Source organism: Macrobrachium rosenbergii, chromosome 12 (genome assembly GCF_040412425.1).
Source record: "Macrobrachium rosenbergii isolate ZJJX-2024 chromosome 12, ASM4041242v1, whole genome shotgun sequence".
NCBI classification, from domain to species: Eukaryota; Metazoa; Arthropoda; class Malacostraca; order Decapoda; family Palaemonidae; genus Macrobrachium; species Macrobrachium rosenbergii.
In genome coordinates this window covers 110,725,053-110,750,055 of record NC_089752.1, presented here as the reverse complement: position 1 = coordinate 110,750,055, position 25,003 = coordinate 110,725,053, and the positions used below count along the sequence as shown (strand labels likewise).

Here is a 25,003-nt window from a genome sequence, read left to right as displayed (position 1 = left end):
TTGCATATAACGGCTATGCCACTCCACACGAATTATATATATATATATATATATATATATATATATATATATATATATATATATATATATATATATAACTATAATCACGAACTGAATCATGAAAATTTGGAACGTGATGAATATATAAATAAAGATAAAATCCACGAAGGAAACGGAAACACTAGCGTCGAAAGGCCTCGCCAACACTCCAGTGTTTCCGTTTCCTTCTGTGGATTTTATTTTATACTCTATATATATATATATATATATATATATATATATATATATATATATATATATATATATATATATATATATATATATATATATATATGTATGTGTGTGTGTGTGTGTGTGTGTGTGTGTGATGTGTGTGTGTGTGTATGTGTGTTAGTGTGTGGAGCTCGCGCAAAAAAGTACAAGCTATGTCCAAAAACCTAACGATTTTCTTTTTCTGATAACTATAGTTCTCTTCCCGATGCAACAAAATACTATTTCGGTTTCTCCGAGCTTATATTTTTGCATATTGTTCTCTTATTTGTTGGATTATAATAAGTTTTAAAGTCAGTCAAGGTTACAAGCTTTCAGCAGTACTGCTCTTCTGCTTACTTTGTCAAAAATTGTTTTTACTGTGTTTGACACTATAGACCAGCGCTTCTTAACATTTTTATTACCACGCCCCCTCTAAGAGTTGGTCCTTCCCTTCCCTCAACCCCCTTACATCTATGAGTAAAATTCCCTATCAGGTTTAAAGGAAAATGATAAAAAAGAGAGAGAGAAGGGTTTTTTTTATTCTTTTGGGAATGAGTAGTGAGATACTTGACGCTGTTTCTTAGCGACTCTTCTTAAGAGAATATCGGATATAATTAAAGAAATTCTAATATTTCCATAGGACTCGAGTCCCCCTTGGAGATTGCTGACGGCCCCCAAAGGTTAAGAACCACTAGACTATAGACATTCGTCGTGAACAGTAGAGAAGCATTACCAAAGAGTGATCAGGTAGATAGATAGCGTGACTAAACGCCGGAAGTGACCGTGAAATTCGCGAGCGCCAGGTGATGAAGACCTCAGAACGTAAACAGCTGACGAATTGCATTGCGGTAAATTGCCTCGAGCCACCGCCCATTCCGAAGTTGAGAGGTATTTAGATTTTTGCGTTAAACACTTTTATCTGAGATAACACGTCTGTGTTGAAGTGTCTTAGGCACCAGGAGGACATACAGAGGGTTTTGGCTATTAAAACATGCAAGGTGAGACGAGCTCAAGCTGAGGTACTTTAACTCACATAGGCTAGTGGGTATTATTTTAGAAAGAGGAACCAGCCCAAAATGACATGAAAATATGTTTTTCTAGGTGATTTTGATGTGTTTTGCACGAATATCACCTTCATTTTCCTCGGAAATTAACGGTTTTAGACTTTACTCGGAGCACCTACAGTTTCCCGGGCCCACTCGACCGCCGACCGAAATCGGCGGAAGAACACCAAAACAAACATGTCGTGCTTGCCAAGAATCTTTAAATATGCGGATAAGGCGCGAAGCGCCGTTCCGCCACGGCCTTACTGTAACCCCTGTGGCTAGCGCGCGCAGCGCAACATTACCTCTTGCCAGAAAATGTTGTGCTTGCCAAGAATCTTTAAATATGTGGATAAGGCGCGAAGCGCTGTTCCGCCATGGCCTTACTGACAGCACACAAGCAGGACAACATGTTGGTTTTGGTGTTCTTCCGCCGATTTCGGTCGGCGGTCGAGTGGGCCCGGGAAACTGTAGGTGCTCTGAGTAAAGTCTAAAACCGTTAATTTCCGAGGAAAATGAAGGTGATATTCGTGCAAAACACATCAAAATCACCTAGAAAAACATATTTTCATGTCATTTTGGGCTGGTTCCTCTTTCTAAAAATTTACCGGCTACTGTAGCTACCCTGTGGTAAGCTTCGAACTTGTTTAATTTATGAGATTCATTTTTTCCAACAGAATTTATTAAGCAGTCGTAGCTTGCCATAGAGTAGTGTGTGTTCTGGTTAGGTAGCCCATTGGTAGGGTAGCTTGCTATAACCTCAGCAGATATTTAGGCCTTGATATAGGCTAGCCCCAGTCTAAACCTCTTGAGTTTATAGTTGGCCACAATAAAGTATGCCCTATTGTTACAAGGTAACCTATGATGGTTTAGGCCCTAGGGGCAAGTGTAGAACGACGGGACAGAATCCACATACGTAAACGAACCTAACCTTTCCTAGAATGCCATGCCCTAACCAGCCTTCCTCACCTCACCTAGGGTGCTGTACCCTGACCTGGCCAGGGGGCTTTGCCACCCCTTGACCACTCCAGTAACAATGGAGACAGTGGACTTATCTTCCATTCGGAGGTAGTCCCGTCGTTCTGCAAACTAGCCAGGCCCTGTAATATGGTGATACGCTGATGCTTTGATTCATAGCAATCACCAAATTTAACAGAAATGATCAAATGATGGTCAACTTAAGATTTTCCACTGGCTAGGTGAATGATAGGTCCTAAATTTACTATTGCAGATATGACAGCTTGCTTCATTCTATATGTCTAGTGTTATCATTGTAACATTATAGTTATCTAATTTTTCAGCCAATCAAAACTTCTTAAATTATAGTTATCTACTTTTTCAATCAATCAAAACTTCTTAAATTCTTATGCTAGAGGGCCCAGACATTTTCTGACTCCTTCCAGATTTTATGAGTTTAACGATAGCTACCTTGTGCATAAAAGGTTTTTGTGGCATTCTTAAGTGATTTGTTCTATCATAGATATAGAAGAAAACAAGTAAGGTAGTCTCTCAAACTGATAAATGCTTCTCCATTAATCAAACATGGCAGAAAGTATCAGTACCACGATTGGAAATGGGACAAGAGTTAGGCAAATATGTGATATCTTATTGTCAGTTAGGACTAGTGTGCAAGGCAGGTTGAGATGAAATTTTCTATTTTACTTTTATGATTTATGCTGTTGTAAGTCAGGTTTGGATTGGGTTCGCCCACCACCAGGTGAGAACCTGGTGGCCAAGCCACCAAAAAGTCACTGAGCAAAATACAGGAAAGCATCCTAAACTAACCTTCCCCAAACCTAAGCCACCAGGTCCTTACCTGACTTATAACAGCATAAATCATAAAAGTGAAATACAAAATTTCATCTCAGTCTGCCTTGTACACTAGTCCTAACTGACAATAAGGTATCACATAGTTAGGGGTTTGCCTCCATTGGCATGGTAAAGATCCAGCACCAGAAGATTTTTTCCAACAATAATGATTAGAAATGCACAATATACAAGATAAAAAGCTGTAATACTATATGGTTCATGTATTTTTCTTGGAATTTAAGTGTCATAGTATTAACATTTACATGAAACTGGTTACTTTGTTCAATAAGGGACCAACCTCTTTTACCAAGCATTAGTATACCCTAAGCTAGACTTCTCTCTGATTTCATGACAAGTTAGGAGATATTACATAAAAGAAGGGATCCTACTAAAGTGTGCAATAGAGAAGGATGAGCAAAAGGGGCCATTGTAGATTTGAAGAGGTCCTATTTTTATATATTTTTATATATCAATCAAATTGATATAAAATGCAGAGTACAGGAAAGAGGATACTCATTCAAATGCAGTAGGCCTAAAGGCAGAAAAATAAGTCAGTCAAATGGAGCACATGAGTCATTATAGAGCAAAAGGGGCATTTCAGATATGAAATAGACAAATTTTTATATGTACTGTATTCATATAGAACAAATTTAAAAAAAAAGACAAAAGTGCAAAATTGTACTTCTCAAGTTTTGACAATGCAAGAGACAGGCAGACCTTTCAAGTTTTCTTTTGAGAATGTCAGAGAGGGGTGGACCTTTCAAATTGACTTGAGAATGCCAGAGAAGGATGGAACTTTTAAGTTTTGAGAATGCCAGAGAGGGAGACTTTAATGAGGCAATGACTTCAACCCCTAAAACATTTCACAAAGCAACTTTCAGGCCTATCTTAATTTGGAGTAATATAGTATATGCAGTGCATTTTAGACCAGTGCACCAGCATTGCATTAATTAAAAATTCAGTTTTATCAAGAAAGGAGGTATGAGAAGCAGCAACCCAAATATGAGAATAATACTCTAGACATGAATGAGTGTATACAACAGGTCTTTAATATCTGAAATGAGATGAAGAAAAGGGTATACAGTACTCAGTTTAGCAATCTGAGCTATGTGTGACCTTTCCAAGAAATGTTACAAGAAATGTGGACACCCAGGATATTGATAGAAGTGAGAGGTTGAGCTCTATTGCATAAAAAAATAATGAACAGGAAGTGTGATGAGGTAGAGAAATAGGAAGAAACCATTTCTTAGAGGCATTGAATTTGAGTAAGTTATGTGATTACCACTCAGATCAAATCACAAGATCAGAGTTACAGGTGATTGGCTAAGACACAAAACATGAGAAAATCAGTTGGTTTTAGTGTCATTTAATCAGTAATTGCAATTGACCACATAAAAGGTGGACCAGATCTCGGGGATCTTCTCGCATTAGCCAGTCTGCTGAGGACACTGATAATTGCAGAAATTTTAACTTAATGTTTTAATAAAGCCTAGTATTTTTCAGAAATCATCCAGACAAAAATACAAAAAAAAACATCAGTACTGTATTCAGAAATCATAAAAAAAAAAAAAAAAAGAGATGAAATGAAAGCAAATTTATTTTCACTTGACATGTAATAGGAAGGGTTGATGTGTGTGTGTGGTTGATGATAAGAAAGGTGAAGAGAAGGAGAGATTTATTGTTTGGAAGGGGAGTCTTCTATAAAAATGACAGACAAATTTTACTCTTAGGGTTGTTTCTCTTTTCTGTCTTTCTGCGTTCTTCGTGAGTCGCTATGTTTGTTTCTCACTAAAACCCTATCCAGTGATGTTTGGTTTTCCTAAATTTTACAATGTTCCTGAAGTGAGAAATAGAATTGTTATTCAGCATGCATATACAGTAGTACTGTTTGCTACAGCTTTGCCAGGGTAATATTTTTCAACAAAACTTTGTACTTAACATTTTGCACATTGCACTTCACAACATTTTACACACATTTCTCTTATTAATGAACTATGGATATCCTCCCTTCCCTTTCCTCCTCTGAAGAGAATTTGTCTCCTGTTGTCTGTTTCTGCCTCCTCTGGAGGTCCAGAAGTTCTTCTTGGTAAGCTCAGCTTTCTGCTCCTGCACTCCACATCTTCATCACAGACCTTCAAGCCCATGGACTTGGCCAGAGACACAATATCCTTTGCAACAGGCTCAGCTTTGCTGGCATCTCTAGCTTTCTTATGGGCCATGATTACTTATGTATATGCACTAGAATTGCAAAAAAACACACAAAGGCACAGGAGACAGTTTAGCAGGGATGTGCACTGAGCAAGACTCTTACGTAGACTTAGCCCTTCCTTTTGTATCAGCTGGGAACCACTTACATGACATGCCTAATCCTGTACGTGTTTTAGCCAGCCACCTTTGTCCATCTTAAGCCAAGCAAATGTCTGCTAAAGAGGCAGATGTTACTTGGACAAAATGTTCTTTAACTGAATTTTCCACTAGTGAAGATATCCTTTAACAGAGGTTCCATTGCAACTGCAATTTTTTGCTTTTGCCTTCCAGAGACAAGTAAATTGTAGATATTTGCTGTTATTAATGGTGACAAGTCAGCTTCCATGAGTCATGTTTACAGTGAGATACGTAAATAACCAAGTCAGGGGACTTTAAGAACCTTTTCCATAAACCTCACAAGAGAAATAAACGACTAAAAATTACGTCTCTGAAATGAGATCTCTTAAACATTCTAAAGGACTGTATGGGAGAGTCATATAAAGTTTTGGACTAATCAGCCTAAATGGATCTATCCCTTAAGATATTGACCCTGTAACTGGTGTGGGCAAAGTTCTTCAAAGGGAAGGGGACATTAATTTCTTTCCTTCAAGATTGTGGCACTGGTCACTTTGTAAATGAGCTAGATATGACTTAGAGGACACACTGTGGCTCTTAATACAACTGCTGCTACATGATTCCAATCCATTCTATGACTCCTTATTGGTACAAGAAGCCTTCCCACCTAAGTAACTATTCGGGCAATCTTAAACTAATGTGAATGTTTTAAAGAATTGAAATTTTTCAAATGCAGGATTGATCTTTTTGGAAAAAACCTGTCAGTATACAGAAAATGCCCACCTTGCAACCCCTCATTTCTTTATGCAAGTTTGGACAACAAAGAGAATTCTCCCTCCAGGGGGATGTGCCATCAGTGCACCTCATGTGTTGCACTGCAGTCATTACTAAAGTTTGTTTGCTTGTCCTTCAGTCTCTAGGCACATCCACTTTTGAGCCTTTTTTTACCTCCATTTCTGCTCCTTTCTTTAGTCTTGCTGCTCGGCTGCTCCAGCTCCGTCTTTTCTCTGTCTTAAGCATTAAATGTCCACAGGTGCCTACAGCCAGATTTTAAAAAATCAAATCAACAGAGAGAATTACTACTTGAAACTGCCACCAGAGACACTTATGGTCTTAGATGTATGCATTGCCAGGTGAGAGGATTCTTATTTTTCTTTGGCTGTTTGTAGGCTCTTCTGAGACCAAGATAGGCAATTGTAAATTGATGGGTCTGCATTAAAGAAAGAAATTTTTTTATTTGAAATTGTCATATTCCATAAATACAGGTATAAGCATATTTTCCCAAGTGCTCCTCCTTCATTTGTGAAATAACAAACACTTTTGTCATTTATAATCAAAATGAAATTGAACTGAATCATTGTTTATATATTTTATGATTCTGAAGTTGATTATTGTTATAGTTTTAGGAAATGCTAAAGTGATAGTATCTTCTCAGAGGACAAGATTATCACTTCATATATGTAAAAGACCTTTTTTTTACCAGTATTGAAAAACCATTATTAGTTTATTTATTGCTTTGTTCATATGAAGCTTTTTAGAAGAAACAGGTAAAAAATGCTCCAAAGTTTCTTTGGTGCAATCAAGTTTTATGTGCAGTGTATAATGCTGTATGAAACTTTCAGCCATGGGCCATGAAACTCAGCCACAGTCCGGTGGTGGCCTTAGCCACGGCCCATGAAACTCTTAGCTGCTGCCCATGAAACTCAGCCACTGTCTGGTGGTGGCCTGTGTTGGTACCTATAGTGGTGCCAGGAGTATGATTATGGCTAACTTTAACCTTAAATAAAATAAAAAGTACTGAGGGTAGAGGGCTGCAATTTTGTATGTTTGATGATTGGAGGGTGGTTAGTCAACATACCAATTTGCAGCCTTCTAGCCTCAGTAGGTTTTAAGATCGAGGGTGGACAGAAAAAGTGTGATGGACAGACAAAGCATCTGAATAGTTTTCTTTTACAGAAAACTAAAATGTTGGTAGGCTGTACTTTCTTTATATGGGCAATATTGTTGCGTAACTCTGGGAAGCCTTAAAGTTGCCAGAGTGCAAGGATTGTGCGAGATTGATCTGGAGTTTTTTGTATGGTTTCTTGATACCTGTGATTTATATTTACATACTGTAGCTGTACATTAATTCGTTTATTACTAATGTATCTTATTTTGACCAGTGTATCCTTCTGTGAATCTGATTGAGGTATAATGGTGAATGAAGATGACTGACTTGTAGTTAAATTTGTTCAATATACCTACTTTGGTTCTTTTATCAGGTGAAATTTTCTCGCAGGTATGATGCATCAGTTGGCTTATGTTTGTGAGAGAGAGTAGTACTGAACTTCAGCTCCTTTAAAAGTGCTGCTGTTATTGCTGCACCACCAGCATATAACTTTTTAACTACAGTACTGGTAAGTGGAATTTTTATTATTACAGTATTGTACAGACTTGACTTTCCTTTGCAAAATGAGATCAGTTAAATCTTTATGTGTACAGTATTTCTAGAGTACAAAGTACATCATGCAAATCAGTGCAAATTTAATTTACAATTTAAGGCTTTCGCTGTCACTAATAGTATGCACCCACATGTTCTGCTTGAACTTCAGCAAATTATTTGTTCTTATATATTATTTCTTTCCTTGAAAATATGCCGGACTAGAAGATGGTAAGAGAGACTGTATTTTATGCAAGGCAACACTTTGATTTGCATAACAGTTTGTTGAATTCTAGACTCTGGAAATGTAAAGCAGTTGTAGAAAGGTTTGCTAGGATTTACATGGCTGTGAAAATGTCCTGTGAATTGTACAAAATGGCTACAGTATACACTTTACAAAGACTATAAGAATACCTTATATACAGTTAATGTAGTTGTTGTCAGACCTAATGTGAACTAGGAAACATTCAGTACATTGCTTGTAGAGTAGTTAACTGTAATAAATGTGGCATATTCTGTGGACTGTTCATTTCTGTATTAGGATAGTTGCTTATTGAGTTACAGTTGTTTAATGTTAGGATGCCATGAAAGTACAAAAGTATTGATGAAAAAGTGCTTTGAAGGTTGCCATGCATCTATTTTTCTGCCTTGTTGTATGTTGTCGTAATCATTTAAAAGGCTTCGTGTGTCAATTGTATGAAGTACAGTATTTTCTCTCTTGATATATACACAGCAGCAGAAATGTTTACATAGCTAAATGATCTTGAATACATGGAAAATTTCATATTTGATAGTTGACAAATTTTAGCTTTTAACATCTCAATAATCCATTGTTGATAACTGTAGATTACATTCAGTAGTAAAGGGCAAGTTTTTATGGTGAGGAGATGAAGGTTAAGGTAGAACTACTATAAAAAGAATGGAGACTTAATATGATGAGCTGTAGGCTTTCTTCTGCAGTTTGCATATAACTGCAACTTTTACTGCACTGGGCTTTGTAAAGTTTCTGTATTCATCCTTCAAAGATGTACTTACAAACAACAAACTTGTTAGTCCAAACTCTTAAGAATTAGATTTAATTCAGATGGACCTAAGAGGGCTTTTAGAGCAACCCATTAGAGGTCCCTGTTGACTTTAATGAACCTGAAATTGAATTTAGAATAGAGGAGCAAGATTCCAGATTTGACATGTATGCTTAACCTACCAATTTATTTCTAAAGTCAGTAATCTGTTGTGATAGATTGCTGACAAAGGAGCATGCTCTTGTGTAGTGCCCCAGCTATTTTGTTAAGGAACACAGGTGCCAATATTTTGTTGGATGTATGTAATATTGGAACAGTACTCTCATCACCTTTCTAAGGATAGTCTAAATTTTTAATATAATTTAGGATTTATTATTCAACTTTTCATTTTTTTAAGGTAATTTTTGTCTATGTTCCTCCTAATGCTCATTATAATGTAAACTGTCACATGCTAACCATTTCTTGAGTATTCATTTTATAGTTCTGAGTGACCTTGGCCCTAATACTTGGGTCCTAGTGCTTAGGATGGCAACCTAAATTTCATAAATTAGTCAGTCAGTCCTAGTACTTGGGCTTTGATCCTAACTACTATACAACTGCCAATTCTTCCCCACTGAAAAGCACACATTTCTAAGTGGCAAACAGTGAAGCAAATTGAGCCTTCTGCAGAAGAGAGAGAAGACTCTGCTATTTAGATACATTATGCCACCAGTCATTTAAACTGTATCTGAAGGATTTGTTCTTAAATGAGATTGATTCAAGTTAGAGATGTTAAAAGTAATTGGGAAGAGGCCAAATGGAATGGATGCAAAGTACACGGCAGAAAGAGATAGAGGTGGGGCTTAGGATATTTTACAAAGAACCCATAGTGATGTCTACCCTTTGCTGAGCACAAACTTTAGTTTTGCTTGAACTCTACTGCGGATGTTAATTACATATGGTGAGGAATGTAGTCAGCTAGATTATAGTTACAGTACTCCCAAAAAGTGTCCCAAACAAGGAGAAAGAGAGCACACTGTATTTTCTTGTGAATACTTTTACAAGAAAGAAGAGTGTGACCTTTTGTTTGTGTACTGTAGGTGTGTTTGTTCTTTTTGTCTGCAGTTGCATTACTGTATTTTGAATTGTGGTTGTCTTACTAGTGCTTATGGGAAGAGGTAGATGTATGAATGTGACCGTGCAATATGTTTCTGTGTTCTTTCCATGGTTTGTTTATGGAATGTGTGTTTAATTATTCCTTGCATGAATTAGATTGTCTTGTATCTGAGTTTGTGTGTGACCAACAGCATTTGTATCTGTTTATGTATTGCAAATTAGACTGCTGTATGGGTGATTGGGAAGATGACTTCAGGTTTAGCATTCTGTGATGTAACGCAGGCTACAAGTTTTGTTCTAGTATCAGTCTTCAGTTGTTTTTAGCATGCGTTCAGTTCTTCTAATTTTTGATGACCATTGGGCCAGTATTTGTTGTCCCAATATGTGCCTTCATATATGAATATTTCAGCAGCACTGATGTTATTTAATGACCTAATCCTGTGTTTTAATAAAAAAATGAGGTTATTTTCTTTTTATCTTGTCTACAGTTGTAATGTCAAAGACTTGAGGGAGAGATGGAAGAATTTGCTTTAGTGCATTGTCTTAATTAGGTACTAATTGTGTAGGATTGGAGACAACTGGATGCAGTTAGACAGTTTAGGAAAAGATACCTGGTTAAGATGTACTTCAAGTAATTTACTAAGATGATGTTGGTGGTGCATGCTATTTGTTGTTGGAATGCATGCTCTTGAAATAATCAACTACTGTACAGTATTGGCAGTTGAGCTTTTGGACGATACATATTCACCTACAACAGGTGAATGATGCATAATGGTGAGGCAGTGATCTTGATTTATGAATAGCCAAGAGTTCTGGAAGATCAATGAGACTAGCCAGAACTCATCCAGGGAAGAGCCATGCATGCCATACAATGCTGTGGAGGAGATTATTGAAAGCAAGCAGGGGACTGGAAGGTACCAAGATGAATGACAATTACAAGGAAGGGTTTTCAACTTTTGGAGGTTAGTCAAGGGAACATTCAAAACCATTAGATCAGGGACAAGAGATACTAGGTAATTTAGTATGCTTAGATGTGAAGAAAATTATCAGATGTTTAACAGTAGCTAGTAAGGAATTTCCTTGGTTGGAAAATGACTGGAAGGTTTGAAGATTACTAAATATGAATAGAGGCCAAAATAAACACATGCATAATCATGGCTCAAGCCCTCTCTTCACTTAAGTGATAGCTGCAGGAAGCAGGTAATGGTTGTGGATGTCTCAGCAGATAGCCCACGTTCCCTTTCAAACCCCAATCCCTAGTTCAAAGAACTGCACGGCTTGTGCCAGTGAAAGGGTGTTGTGAACTGTGTGAAGCTTGAACTTGGGACCCATGGAGTGCGAGTCACCAGTAATCCCATGTACCGACTACGGCTCGCAATGAACTGTGTGATTCAGTTGATCATGAATGTGTAGCCAGCAAAATGGAACAACTGAGATTTTAGGAGGATCAAAAGTAGGTGGTTACTGCAGTGAACTTTTGTGATGTACTGCATGTTGAATATTTAAACAATAGCTAAATGATGGACAGTAACAGTGTAGGGCTTTTGGTAACACAGAACTACAGAATTATAACCAGAGTTTCTTAACTCCGAATAAATTAGAGACCCATGTGTTTGTGGTAATAGTTTTTCAGTTCATTTGCAAGTCAAGAATAAAAAAAAGACAGAGGCTAAGCAAACTAAAAAATTGCACCAAAGATGGTGATATTTGTTGTATTGATTATTTTTTGTTTTATCAGCTGCTTTTCATTTACAGAAGCAGTGTGTGTTTACAGAAATAAGTAACCTTAAGAGTTTGATAGGACAAAAAACATTTTAAAAGTGTAATTTTTTGAAAAAAATATTACTTTAAGATGGTCATTGAAAAGATGAGAGATGACATGCATGACTGTATTGTTAAAAAAAGTTATTAATTGAGGAATGTCATGGAATGAGGAATAGAGCATAATAGATACAACTCATATATATTCTCAGCTTGCTGAAGAGAATTCACAGTGATGAAAGAATTTTAGGCAATAACTAATCTGTTCAGTGAGAGACTAATCATTAGCAACAGACGTGGTTGATAGGATTGTATTCTGAAGTGCATCAGAGGCTTTGAGAGGTATTAAGGAGCACTGACTAAAGGTTCTTTGGATTCTTGTTGCATTGGTGACCAAACATCTTTAGGTGAGGAAAGAATGCTACAAGTAGATCTTGATTTGTGGAAGCCACACTAGTGATCTCAAAGATGACAGATTGAAGGATTTATCAGCAAAAAAAAAAAAAAGTTAAAAATATTCTTTCAGATCTGAATAGTTACATGCAAGACAACCTTTACATTGGAATGAAATTAACTTGTTAAATTAGATATAGGAAAACACATAATTGATCTCATTCACAGTTCTTTTAGTGACCAGCAACCAAAAGACGTTATTGATTTTAGTGAACTTAGACCTATCTTATCAGATGTCCTTAGGGCAGTGTTTGGGGCTTCGGTTGTTTCAAGTTTTTGCTTGTTAACTGGAAGGCAGAGAATTCTGAGAAGGCCATCACACAGCCTTTTGTTATCAGAATTTTATTGCATATTAAATATCTGTTATATCCAGATTTTGGGATGCCAGCTGCTCATCTAGATAGCTAAGTTGTGAGATATCCAGAGGCAGAATAATCTGCTTCTGGAGTTTTACCATTTCTGTTTCTTCTTATAGGTAGGAACTGTCTCCCTCCGAATTTTTGCTATCTTCCATCTGCTTCTTTACTGACTGCAGTCATGTGAGTGCTCCTGGTGGCAGTAGCTGTGAAATCGCAGTAGGAAGTTGTCTGATTTTAACACGACATTAGATATGAGAATATGCCAGCATCAAAGAAGATCTAAAGGCCAGATTAGCATAGCTCTTCCCAAGAAGGATTTGTAGTAGATATAATTCTTACTGGTGGTCCCAAGAACGCTGTCCTTTCAGGATTATCTCTGCTTTCGTCTTTGGTATCTTGCTTACAGCACAGGGTTTCTTTATCCCATCTACAATTTAGAATTCAGCTCCATTCTCTTCTTCCTATTGCATATTATAGCAGGAGTAGAACCAGATATTTTGATGTAAGAGACAAAAAATTATTTCAGATTTAGTATACTGTACTGAATAGAAACCATTTACTGTACAATGATATGTAAGAAACACACCTTATGTACAGCCTATAACACACACACACACACACACACACACAAATACATATGGCTACCTTCCTTTTCTTCCTTATCATTTCTCATTTTTTATTTAATGGTGTTTTGTCAAACATTAATTTGCTGTGCATAAAATGGGAAAAAAACCAAAGAAATTATGAAAAACCAATAAAAATGACAAAGCAACAGAGGCTTAAAAGCATGACATCTCTTATCATGTCATATGTCACTTTGTTTATTGTATGTGGGCTAAGACTCAAGTTTTTTGTAAGCTCTCCCACTTCAGTATTGGTGGAAATGCATACAGTACATCATTACATGTCATTGTGATTACAGTATGTGCTTTTTAATGGCTGATAGACATAGCATCATAAACATGTCTTACATCCAGATTTTATCAGTGCACTCTGTAATGGAGAGTTTTCTATCTTTGTCCAGTCGTGGGTGATAAGTTGCTTGTTCAAATTGATTGCGAGTGTTTGCGATATGTGATGCTTTACCCCAAAAATGTGGCTTCTGTTGCAGTGCCTGTAGTATTGCAGGTCTTGCTATTCCTGTGTGTTGTGGTGTTTGTGCTGTGTACGGCCCCAACTTGTCCTAAGAGGGTGTGGAAGGTGTTAACCCTGCAGAGGAAACCAGAAATCCTTGGGAGAATTGAGGCAGGATGGTCTGTGTCACTTACCATGGATGAGTATGGCTTTGCATGGTCAACCTTGCATGTTATCAAGACTTTCTAGGACAAGCTGATGAAGTAGGTGCTGGACTTTGGGAAGATGTCCAATAGTCAGGTTTGGAAAGTCATGGCAAAAGGCTGCATTAGGACATAGAACAATTGATTTTGATCTGGTTTCATCAGCAAAGGGTGGCTGGCATCCAAGTTGAAGGCTGCAGCTATGAAGTTTGCAGGCCTGCATAAGGTTGCAGACTTTAAGGCATCTGAAAGTTGGATGTTTCAGTTCAAGATTCAACATGGGATTTCTAACAAGAAGACTCATGTTGAAACTTTGGATGGTTCCAAGAAGGGAATAGAGGAATTTTGCCAGATCTTGCAAGACTTGATGAGAAAAGAAGGCCTTATTTTAGGGGCAAATCTACAGTATTGACAAAACTGGTCTATTTTCCTGCTCCTTACCCACTAACACCTTGGCTTATGAGGAGGAAAAGAATTTACCCTCTTGAAAGCTTTCCAAGCAATACATCTGCTTTGTTAATTGCAAATGTTACTTGTAGTTGGACATGCAAAGCAACCACATGCCCTGCATCGGTTGATGGATAGGCTCCCAGTGATTTGGTATCCTTTGGTGAAGGCTTGGTTCAGCTCCAAGATCATAACCGATTGGTTCCATAATCACTTTTGTAAGGAGGTTGTTCATAATCACCACAGCGCCTTGGCATTGCTGGATGTCAGGTGAAGGCTTTGCATCTTATGGACAATGCACATGCACATCATTATGCACCCCAGTTGGTTGGTGACGATGATCATATTTGGGTCATGTATATACCTCCTAATATGGCTGCACTCATTCAGCCAATGCACCAAGGTGTTATTGTTGCAATGAAATACTGGAAGAGGTTCCTAGAGGTGTTTATTAAAGTGTACAAGGAATAGGAGGAGTAAGAGCAAGGCTTGGATATACTGGGGAATGGATACTGGAGAAGCTTTTTTTTGTATTTGCTGAAGTGTGCCATCTACAAGTTCACAGACGCTTGAAAGGACATCACTGTACAAACCTTTGGTAGTGCTTGGAACCATATCTTGAAGGGGGAAGAGGGCATGATGGACTTTCAAAGGTTCAAAGTTGACGACTTCCATGCTCAACTCACTATGGGAGGCAACAGCATTCCTGAGGGTGATGTATGGGAGTGGCTAGACAATAATGGTAGTGACCCTGGCTTCCAACTTTTGTCTGACAGTGAGATAGCTGCTGCAGTTGTTGGTAGTTACAAGCAAGCCCATGGAGAAGGTGACAACGATGACGAGACTGTTTCACACTGTGGGCCCTTGTACAAGAACATGTGCATGATCTTTGATATGGTTCTCAAGATCATGGAGAACCCTAACATTGACCCCAGGAAAATAAGATGTAAGATGCTTGCAAATGAACTCAACCATTTTCCATTCCCTTCTCCTACAGTATCCACAGTTACTACTACTGTACCAGAAAGAATTAGGGTTGTGTAGTATGTAATATGAAATACATATTCCCTCTGTAATTGTGGTACACTGTAGAATTATTCATACATAATGTGTCAACAAGATTACCAAATACAGTACGATACTGTATAAAAATTATGCAAGAAACACTAAAATAAAATTCGAGATACTTTATCAGGCATTTATTGTACCTACATCACTTGGTGCAATTTTTATGAGAAATAAAAAATAATTGAGGGTTCAACTGTTTCAAGAGAACTCAGTGCTCCCAAATAGCAAGGAATGACTGCATTTTAATTCTGGTTTGTGTGCTTCTCTCCCACTGTTTTATTAGTGTATGTCTACGATATGCTGGAAAGAATTATGATCCTGGGGCTTTCTGATATGAAAATTCCTGCTCATCTAATTACTTCTACACTCGCTTAATTAGCCACAATAGTATTTCTGAAGCAGTACCATACATCCTTAAACAAGAAAATGTACAGTGAGGGTTTTAAGTAATTTTGATGTGTCACTTAAAAGTAGGAGTTATTTTTTTGAATATTTGTTAATGTGTGCAGTTCAGATAAGATTAAAATTTATGTGGCAGTTAACTTTACAGTATATAAGAAACTGCTCATTTTACCTCAGGGAACAATGTAATGTTGAACAGAAGTTGCATCATCCACCTTTGCTGTGTTACATGAGATTGTCTGTAGGAAGAAAGGCTTCATCTTACTCAGGCTACTTTTGCTACTTGTAAATAGCTGAGTTCTCTACTTTTTTTTATAAGTAACACTTCTTGATAATTGAGCTGACAAAGTATATATTGCCTTTTTTTAAAATGAATAATTAGTAGTTTTCCTAACCTTATACACATTTTGTTTGATGTCTCTGTTTACAAAACACTCCTGACACTTGTATGGTCTCATTCCCATAAGGGTGCCTGTATGGAACATAAATAGCCTGTGATGTAACTTGACCAGGAAAAGCAGAAAATAGATATATATTAAGCAAAGCAGCTTTAGCGAAGCCATTGAAAGGCTTCTTGGAATTTTTTTTCCAAGGTGGAAGTAAGATGATCCATTATATAAGGGTTATGGGAGATTCCAGGTATACTATTATGTTTGGAGTTTTTTTAATTTACTTATTTGCAACTTGAGATGTATAGGGATTTGATAAACTCAGGCCATGATTTTCTTAGTAGTATATCAAAACTATCATCCATTTCATAAAGTAGAAATATGAGGAAAAAAGGAAATTTTTGTTTAGCAAGTGTCTGTAGGAAGTTCGTCAAAAGTGAGATATCAGCAACACCAAAGTCTCAGTGGCACTTTCTTGAATGCGTTGATCTGGTGCTGTGTAGTAACAGACTACTCACTCTGGAAAAGTTAGAGTGAGAGAGGAACATCCTTATCCACTCCAATGAAAGTTTTAATACATGGGTTGTCTTAGAATGGTGATTTGTGCATAGAGGTTTTCCCAGCTTCCAGTTTGTTGCTTAGAACTCAAAAACAGTAAATCTAATCATGCCTAATTTATTGAATTTGGCCCATTTACAGGCCTCAGGCATACGTCATCTACTACAGACTGCTCTAAATCCAAGATTCAAAGGTCAGTAAGATTACTAGTTCAAGGTACAGTACAGTAGTTACTTTTATAGTTTCTGTAAAGTTGGTTCATTTGTGTTGGTTTAGGTAAAAGAGCATACTCCAAGATGCACTAAAGTGTTTATATATTTGATGTATGAGGTATATTGATTATATGCAGAATTATACATGTGAATTTAATTTGTTGCTTGTGTACATTATGAAATGAACATTTGCTTTGTGTGTAAAAATTTAATCATTGATGAAGCTAGTTGTGTATACAATACTATGCACATATTTTGCAGGAAATACGGAAAAGTTTGGCGTGAGTTTTCATGTTCATAAGATTGCACTGATCATTTTTAGAAATCCTTTTCCATTAATGGAGAGTTGTGATAGAGCAGAGGCTGATGAAAAATATATAACCTGATTTCATCTGCCGAGTAAATTTTTGTATTTTTTTTGTCTTTCTAGATAGTTCTTTCTTTCTGACTTTTGAATTGAAATATGATGTATATTTTTATTGATTTAATATTGCTGTTCTCTTTTCATCAGTTCCTGTAAGACTTTTTGACAGAATATGGATGATAGATACCATTACCTGACATTTTGTGCTAAAACTGTCCAGCATGGAACGTACATTGCAATGATTTGTTGACACTGTATTATAGATCTAGGTATTGCAGTATTCTGTCAGTTATACCAAATTTGGTACAATATGTTTTTATGTCACAGCATACCACAATACTTATAATTAACCCATATGTTTGTGGTTGTGGAATTGTCTGGTTGCAAGAGCAACAGTGAAAAGACATTGGCAGTCACCACTGTGCATGAGAAGGTGGATCCTATGGTTCCTAGCAGCGTTCATTGTCAGTATTTGTGCATTTTAAGCGGTGAGAACTGCTTATGCCTTTAGGCCTGCACTACTGACCTGCGCTACTGTACGTTTCTTTGCTGTTTCTCTGTTAAAGATGTTTCAGTCTCTTGAATTCTTTTCATACCTCATACTCTACTGTATTTTGCTTGTGTGATAAAGTGGTCAGTGTAATCAAGTGAGCATTGTAACCCTTTTTATTGTTGGATAAAGAGGATAATTACTGGTTTCAGTCACAGAATGAATTATTATCTTCTGACTGGTGTTGTACTGTCTGGTATAATTAGCAAGGATTCTGTAAGCATGCTTGTCTTGTTCGTTCAGAGAAGAGGTAGTGGTGAAAGTATAAAAATGTCATGTGTAGAATTGACAAGCCACATGTTACAAACCTACTAATCAGTTATTATGGTGGAGATATGATTTGGATTCTAAATAAAGACCATGAATTTGACAGGAGTAAGTACAGCAGACACACAAAATCATCTTATATCTCTCATGGTAGCTAGGTGGTTATGGTAGCTGGTGCTCTACCTTCTACACAAAAGGTGTAGATCTGAATCTTGGCCAGAGTTAGAGAACTTCTATATGATAAGTTGTATTAGGTGGAAGTTATTCCTAAGGTAAAGTGACTCAGTCCTATCCAAACTTCTTTCCATACCTGATTATATAGCATGAGAAAAATAATAGATTTGTGTTTATGAAATGTGAAAAATTTAGTTATTTAATATTGTAACATATTTTCTATTCAGTCTAAATAGTATGTGATTATGTATTGTGAATTGTTCAATTTTAACATCTTCATGTTACAAAGTGATTTTTAGACGCCTAGGTGATCAGTCTCCAAATATACGTATGCACTGCCAACAGGGTGAGGCTGACAAAAATGCCCATTAGTAGATTGGAGACGCGGGTGGGAAGTCTTCGTTCCCACCTGCAGCATTCCAGAACAAGTTCCCTTGAAATTGTGGAGACCCCAATTACAGGTTAGCCATGCTTCAAATAAAACTTTGTGGCTTGTTGCACCTGGCTTGCATCTGATTTTTTCTTTACTGTTGAGAAATTGAAGAGGACCCTTTTACAAAATTATGTTACTAAATTTTAAGTTATTGTAATTAAAACAAAGCATTATTTGTAATCAGAGTACAGTTGGCCCTTATTTTGTCTATAAAAGTTAAGTTTCAAGCCTCTGTGAATTACTAAGTTTTGTGAACTCTTGCTGTAGGTTAGGTAATGTAACCCAGTAAGTCCTGTCATAGGTCAACCTATATGTACAAGTCTTGGACATCTACAAATGCTGATAATATGCAGAGTACCCAATAACTTGTTTGAAAGTATAAAAATACTGTATAAAGGAGGTCTCTCTCTCTCTCTCTCTCTCTCTCTCTCTCTCTCTCTCTCTCTCTCTCTCTCTCTCTCTCTCTCTCTCAGACTGATTTGAAAGTTTATTTCAAGAAATATTAACAGCAACAATAACTTGTAATTTTCTTAAATTTACTCTTTTTGTTAGTTCACCAAATTATACTAGTATTTCTTTTTTTAATAAAGTAAGGACATGGGTGCAGCTGTCAGTTTTTTTTTTTTTAGGAATTTTCATTGTATTATTTTCTTCAGTTTTAAACAAAAATTCAAAAAATCTGGGAAAAAAAGGGCCAACTGTATCTACAGTTATTCAAAATGTTATGCAAAGGTAAAAGATTACTTGTAGCAGTTTTTGTTGCATTTTGTTTTACCACAACTTTATGCAATATCATTTCTGTATTTACTGGTACAGAAATATAAACCAGAGCCGTTATTGAAGAAGCCTTGACTTAACCGCTATAATGACTTCTTTTTACTGTGTATTTTTTAAAATGTTAATCTCCAAACAGATGTTTTAGTTTTTGTTTTGTGTATATTTCTGAATACTGTAGACCTCTAAGCAAATAAAATTCACAAAAATATGCACAAATTTGATACCAAACCATAAAAGTGAAATAAGCATTTTGGGAACTCCCTAAAGTTGCAGTTCTTATATGTAGAGTGAGAGCTCTAAGTCTAACATCCCTATGCCTTTTGGTAGCTTTGGTGTTTTTGACCTTTGCTTGTAACAATCTGAAGTGAGTTTTAAAATACTCACAGCATATTTTTAAATGTAAAAATCTACTTATTCTTAGAAGTGAGAGCATATTTTATAAATATTCACTGCCTTGAATCCTTTAAATTTTCTTGTTAATGATCTTAGCTTGCTTTTATCTTTGATAATGTCAAAGCTAAAGAGAATCCTTTGCATATATAAATTCACCTACAGGTGCTTGCGAATGAGGGGTTATTTAAAGTTAAACAAGTCTTTTGGCTTATCTCTTTACAGTTCTCACTTAAAATTAAAAAATGGATGACAAAAGCAAATCATATGATAAATGTATGTTTGGAATATTACAAAATGCAGGCTTTTACATGCATTAAGAAAACCTTCAGACCTTCATAGTCTGGTTACGGTATTGTTTATCAGTGTTTTTGTTACAGCAACATTGAAACATTTTAGCACATCTGTCAGGCAGTCAGATATTATGGCAAAGAAACTGAAGTAATACACTGTAGGTTTATTCCACACACACACACACACATATTTTGGGTAAACTTTATGCATTGTGCTGATGTTGATAATTTTGCATGCTACTCCCTGTGAATTGTGTAGATTGGATGTAAAGCATCTTAAGATAAGTGAAAAACATAGGATCATTATTAGTCGTCATCATCTTGAGTTTTTTCCTTCTTATCTGTGTGATGTTTATTTCTTACTACATGTTTTTGATATTGTCTTCAGTTTTTTACTGTATTTTGAGTTTTCATACATACTCAAATGTATGAAAAGTCTTGTGGTTTACATAGCCTGAGGATATACTGTATATAGTATAAGACTGTATGTAGTAATACTTCCACTTTTATTTTGTATATGTGTGTGTGTGTGTCATGTGTTATTACCTAAAATCCAGAATCCAAATCTTTGCTGTTTTGAAGGACAGAACAATTGAGATTTAACTTAGGAAGAAACTCAAGATTCCAGAAGGTTGAGGAGCCACTGTCAGGTTGTTTATATACCTCCAGCCTCAATCTTTCTGTCGGCATAATTTCTTTGACAAGAGAGAACAAGTCATGTAACAGACCTGCTGAGTACAGTAATCCATTTTATTCATCTTCTTTTAATTTGCTGGTTTTATTTTACATTTAATTCTCTTTTGTCTTGAACTACAGGTGAGGTTGTGTTTTTATTCCTGTGTTTTCCCTTTCCTGACAATATATATTGTAGGATCTTGCTGTTGTGAGCAGACTTGTTTTACTGTAATTGTACTAATCTTCTTTTCTCTCCGCACATAAGTTTGAAATTCTTTTTCAGTGTTATTCTTACTGTTGTAGACGTAGGAAGAAAATGTTAGCGAGTAAACATAGTCTGTGTTACCTTATTTGTTGTCCACTTATTTATTAATTGATTTGTATCCCATTAGGGAAATTGCATTGATTAAGGTGTTATTTATACAAATAATAAAATTATGTTTGTTTATGGTTATTATGAAATTTTTTCTAATTCATACAAGTATGTAGCATGAAGTTTTGTCATGTATTATATTAAGATATTAATGAGGTTCAGTATGTGAATACATACAAGTGTAGAAGGAGGTTGTAAGTCATTGAGGTAAGAGCAAAGGGTTTTAAGAGATTTGCATGAACTTCATCTCCCCCATATTGTTGAGTCCCCCCAGTTCCAAGAACAGCTACCAACTTGGTGAGGTGTCCATGGTTCCCTGTGAGGTTCCATTATGGCTAGTGCTTTCATTTGCTCTCAAAAAGAACAAAGCTGGAAGGTTGGTCTTTGGGATATTGTCATTTCTTATGTACACTGCAATATGATTCACAGAAGAACAAGGGCACTATAACCACCTTCCTTTATTAGATATTTTAAATAACAGACCAGAGCTTTAATAAGTTTTTTTTGGAAAAAAAGACATTTACAAGTCACGGCACAAAATTTTATATTAGCCGTCCCCTTAAATTTAAATAAAATTTTTTTATCTCTATAATATTTCATTGAGAGTGCACATTGTCCATCAACTGGTACAGCTTCCACAAAGAAGTTGCCACAACTAAATTAGAAAGGTTATCAAACTCACGAATGAGCTCAATAACCTCAGCATAAGTAGTGATAAATTCTTGGTTCTCGAACTCTTCAGCCTCCTGACCACAAGGATTTTTTCTGTTCTTTCTTCTGAATCCGAAGGGCCCAAGACTGGAGCATAAGCCCTATTTGGGCCTAACACCTTTTTGGGGCTAAGATGCCCATTGATGTTGAGGGAAGTCTAACTTGAGAGTTGTCTCATTCTCTGGGTCGAGATGTAGATTTCATATTTCTGTACAATGGACGTGTACCATTTCCCGCCTAGTAAGGCTAGCATCATGTCCACGGCTGACCGAATCCAAGCTGTGGTCACAGTCTCTCCTAGAAGACCGCAGTTCAGAACAACAATGATACCATGATGGCTGAATCTGCAAGCCCAGTCTGTCTGGACTTATAGCATGGATGTTCCTTTCTGCATGGACATGCCTATTAACATGGTCGACTGAATCAGAGCCATGATCATGAAACCTCTTGGGAGAATGCGAACAGGAGCGATGGCTAGATGGATGTTTATTATTGGAACGGCGTAGTCTTTCAGAATTTGCGTGAGAACCCAAACGTGATGCCAAGTCCCTTGCAGGTGAACGTGAACAAGGAGATCAGCTAGGAGACAAGGGCCAACGTTGAGTGCACATAAGCGGACTTGAAGATTTCTTTATGTGTGATGGGGGACTGTGGGACCAAGAGGGAATGGACAGAACTCTAGAAGACTCCTTCACAGGAGATTTCTTGATAGGAGCCTTGTCATCTTTCCTTCAAACCTACACAGGACAATTGGGCTAAGATGAAACTACTGTAGACTTTCCCTTGGGTAGGGCTCTTTGGGCCCGAGAGATGGAAGGACGTGGAACTTCAGCAACAGAAACATGTTTGCAAGTGGGAGAGCTACATATGTGGTCGGAAGACAGAGAAACAGAAATGGTCCTACGATTCCTCAGGCAAGGAGCAGCTATGAAGTCCCTAATCCTCCAGTGTCTGCCTGGAGACCGTGCAGGCGAAGAAGATGAAGATGATGAGGACAAAGAAGATGAAGGATACAAGGTCGGAGAAGGTAGTCTACGATGTCTCCTCTTCACAACATATCTATACCTTTCGGAAAATGATGTTGGCTCTGTCAACCACAGACTGAACAAGCAAGTGGAGATGGAGCAGGAGCAGAAGTCATCACAGCGGGGTATACTGACAACAGCTGAGGAGTGACAGGAACTGAGGTCCTGGCTGAAGGGATCGAGAGGGAGCTGGTTGACCCAAAATGATGCCAGTGGTCTGCAAACTGTTGTGGTGGCTGAGCTGGGATCGAGAGAAGATGTTGGTAGCCCTGAGCATGACATCCTCTGTGCATCAGATTGACAATAGAACAAGAAGTGATGCACTGGTAAGTCTGATGACAGATGAGTCAAAGAAGAAATAGCAACTGGAGGAAGAGGAGCAAAACAGCTTGAGAAGCATCCATTGAAGGAGGAGAGAAGCACTAGACCCTGATGCTCTGGGAATGAGCAGGACCTGCATCTGCTGCAAGTAGAGAGGATCTGTCAAGGAAATGAGGCGTTAGCAACCCATGACATTTCCTCTGAGGCTTAGGAGCAGGCTTAGATGAGTTTTGGGTTTGCATATCTAAAAGCCAGAACACACACACAATACTGTATAGCACTATATCACAACACAAAAATCAAACCAAGAGAAACATGGAAAAGCAGCACATCACACTGGCTTTTGAGCAGCACATCCTACAGCAAGATGGCATGAAGTGGTTAAGAGGTCAGCTGCCTGCCTCTTCCTCATCAAACCCTGATGCCACCAATTCCTTGCAGCCCTGGCATTTTTAATTGATGCCGAAGGTTTGTTATCTATGAAAAATATAAATGATTCCAACATGTATCCCTTCCTCTGTGCATCAGATCCAATGTAATTTTAAACAGTAGAACAAGATGGCACGTTTATCTCTCTTCCCATTCTGAATTTAAATTTAGCCAAAAGGATAATGAATTGGAAACTGAATTTAGCCAAATGAAGATATTTTTTAAGTATTATTTGATTTTTTTGTGGTTCAAATCAAAGGATGATGGGACAGCTAATATTTTAAAATTTTGTGCATCTAATATAAAAGCTTGTAAATGTCTTTTTTCCAAAAACACTATTATTAAAGCTCTGGTCTGTTATTTAAAATATCTAATAAAGGAAGTTGGTTTTAGTGCTCTTGTTCATTTGTTAATTGTATTGCAATGCACATAAGAAATGACAATGTCCCAAGGACCAACCATCCAGCATCTGTTCTTTTTGAGAGCACTGGAAAGCATTATCCATAATGGAACCTCATGGGGAATTATGGCGACCTCATCAAATTGTGTACTGGATAAATCTTCTCTTTTAAAAGAATGTGGTTGTCCTTTACCACCATTTCTAACAGCTTCTTAAATTTATCCCAGTTAAAACTGGTACAGTATATTAAAAAAGTTGTCTTTATAAAAATTTTTTGTGAAATATCCAGTAATATCCATTGCTTGTGATGGTTTGTTCATGAAATAGATTACATTAAAACTAATGTATAAGTTAACATCTTGTGTAAAATGTAAGGTATAAGGTTAGCTGAATTGAGTGAAAGTTAGTCACTATGAGTGGCTGTAGCATAGGAACTTGATATTTTGTTATTTTATAGTTTGGTAGGGTGTGTGCGTGTATGTGTGTTGTGTGTGTGTGTGTGTGTTATACTTTATTGTGTAGTAAATAAAATTTCATACGCACCCAAATAACTTTCCTGTTTTTCATTTGGTGATGTTTTAGTGTTCATAAATTTTTTGAGGTTTATATACATTACAGTATATGGAAGATTTCTAAAGGATATAAAATTCTGGGGCTGAATCAGTTTAGGGATACAGTGCACGTAAATTATCGTAGATTATGTAAAAACAAGTACTGTGACCTTGTTTACTTCATAGCAGTAAGATAAGATAGGGTTTTTATTTCCTTTATTCTTCTACAAAAGGTAATTAGTAATGTTTGTACTTCTTTACATTGTGAGCATATTGAAAGTTTCTTCTTTTGTGTTGCAGTAATTGTAACTTTACTGTAGTACTATAAAATACAGCAGTAAGTACATTAAACCAGTTGTATGTTGAGAACCACAAGATAAAA

At 36.9% G+C, this 25,003-nt stretch overlaps 1 protein-coding gene across 6 annotated transcripts in view; it reads left to right on the top strand.

Annotated features, from left to right (window-relative positions):
* Positions 1-892: 892 nt before the first annotated feature.
* LOC136843870 (fatty-acid amide hydrolase 2) overlaps positions 893-25,003 on the top strand; it is a 52,833-nt gene continuing 28,722 nt past the window's right edge. The window contains exons 1-4 of one of the 6 annotated variants that reach the window (XM_067112720.1): positions 1,005-1,140; positions 7,705-7,822; positions 16,818-16,869; positions 18,589-18,704. In XM_067112720.1, the coding sequence (XP_066968821.1) occupies positions 18,605-18,704 (100 nt within the window). In that variant the 5' untranslated portion in view covers positions 1,005-1,140; positions 7,705-7,822; positions 16,818-16,869; positions 18,589-18,604. Of the gene's footprint in view, positions 1,251-7,704; positions 7,823-16,817; positions 16,870-18,588; positions 18,705-25,003 lie in introns of all 6 variants that reach the window. The other 5 variants (XM_067112721.1, XM_067112722.1, XM_067112724.1 and 2 more) reach the window with 5 other exon arrangements.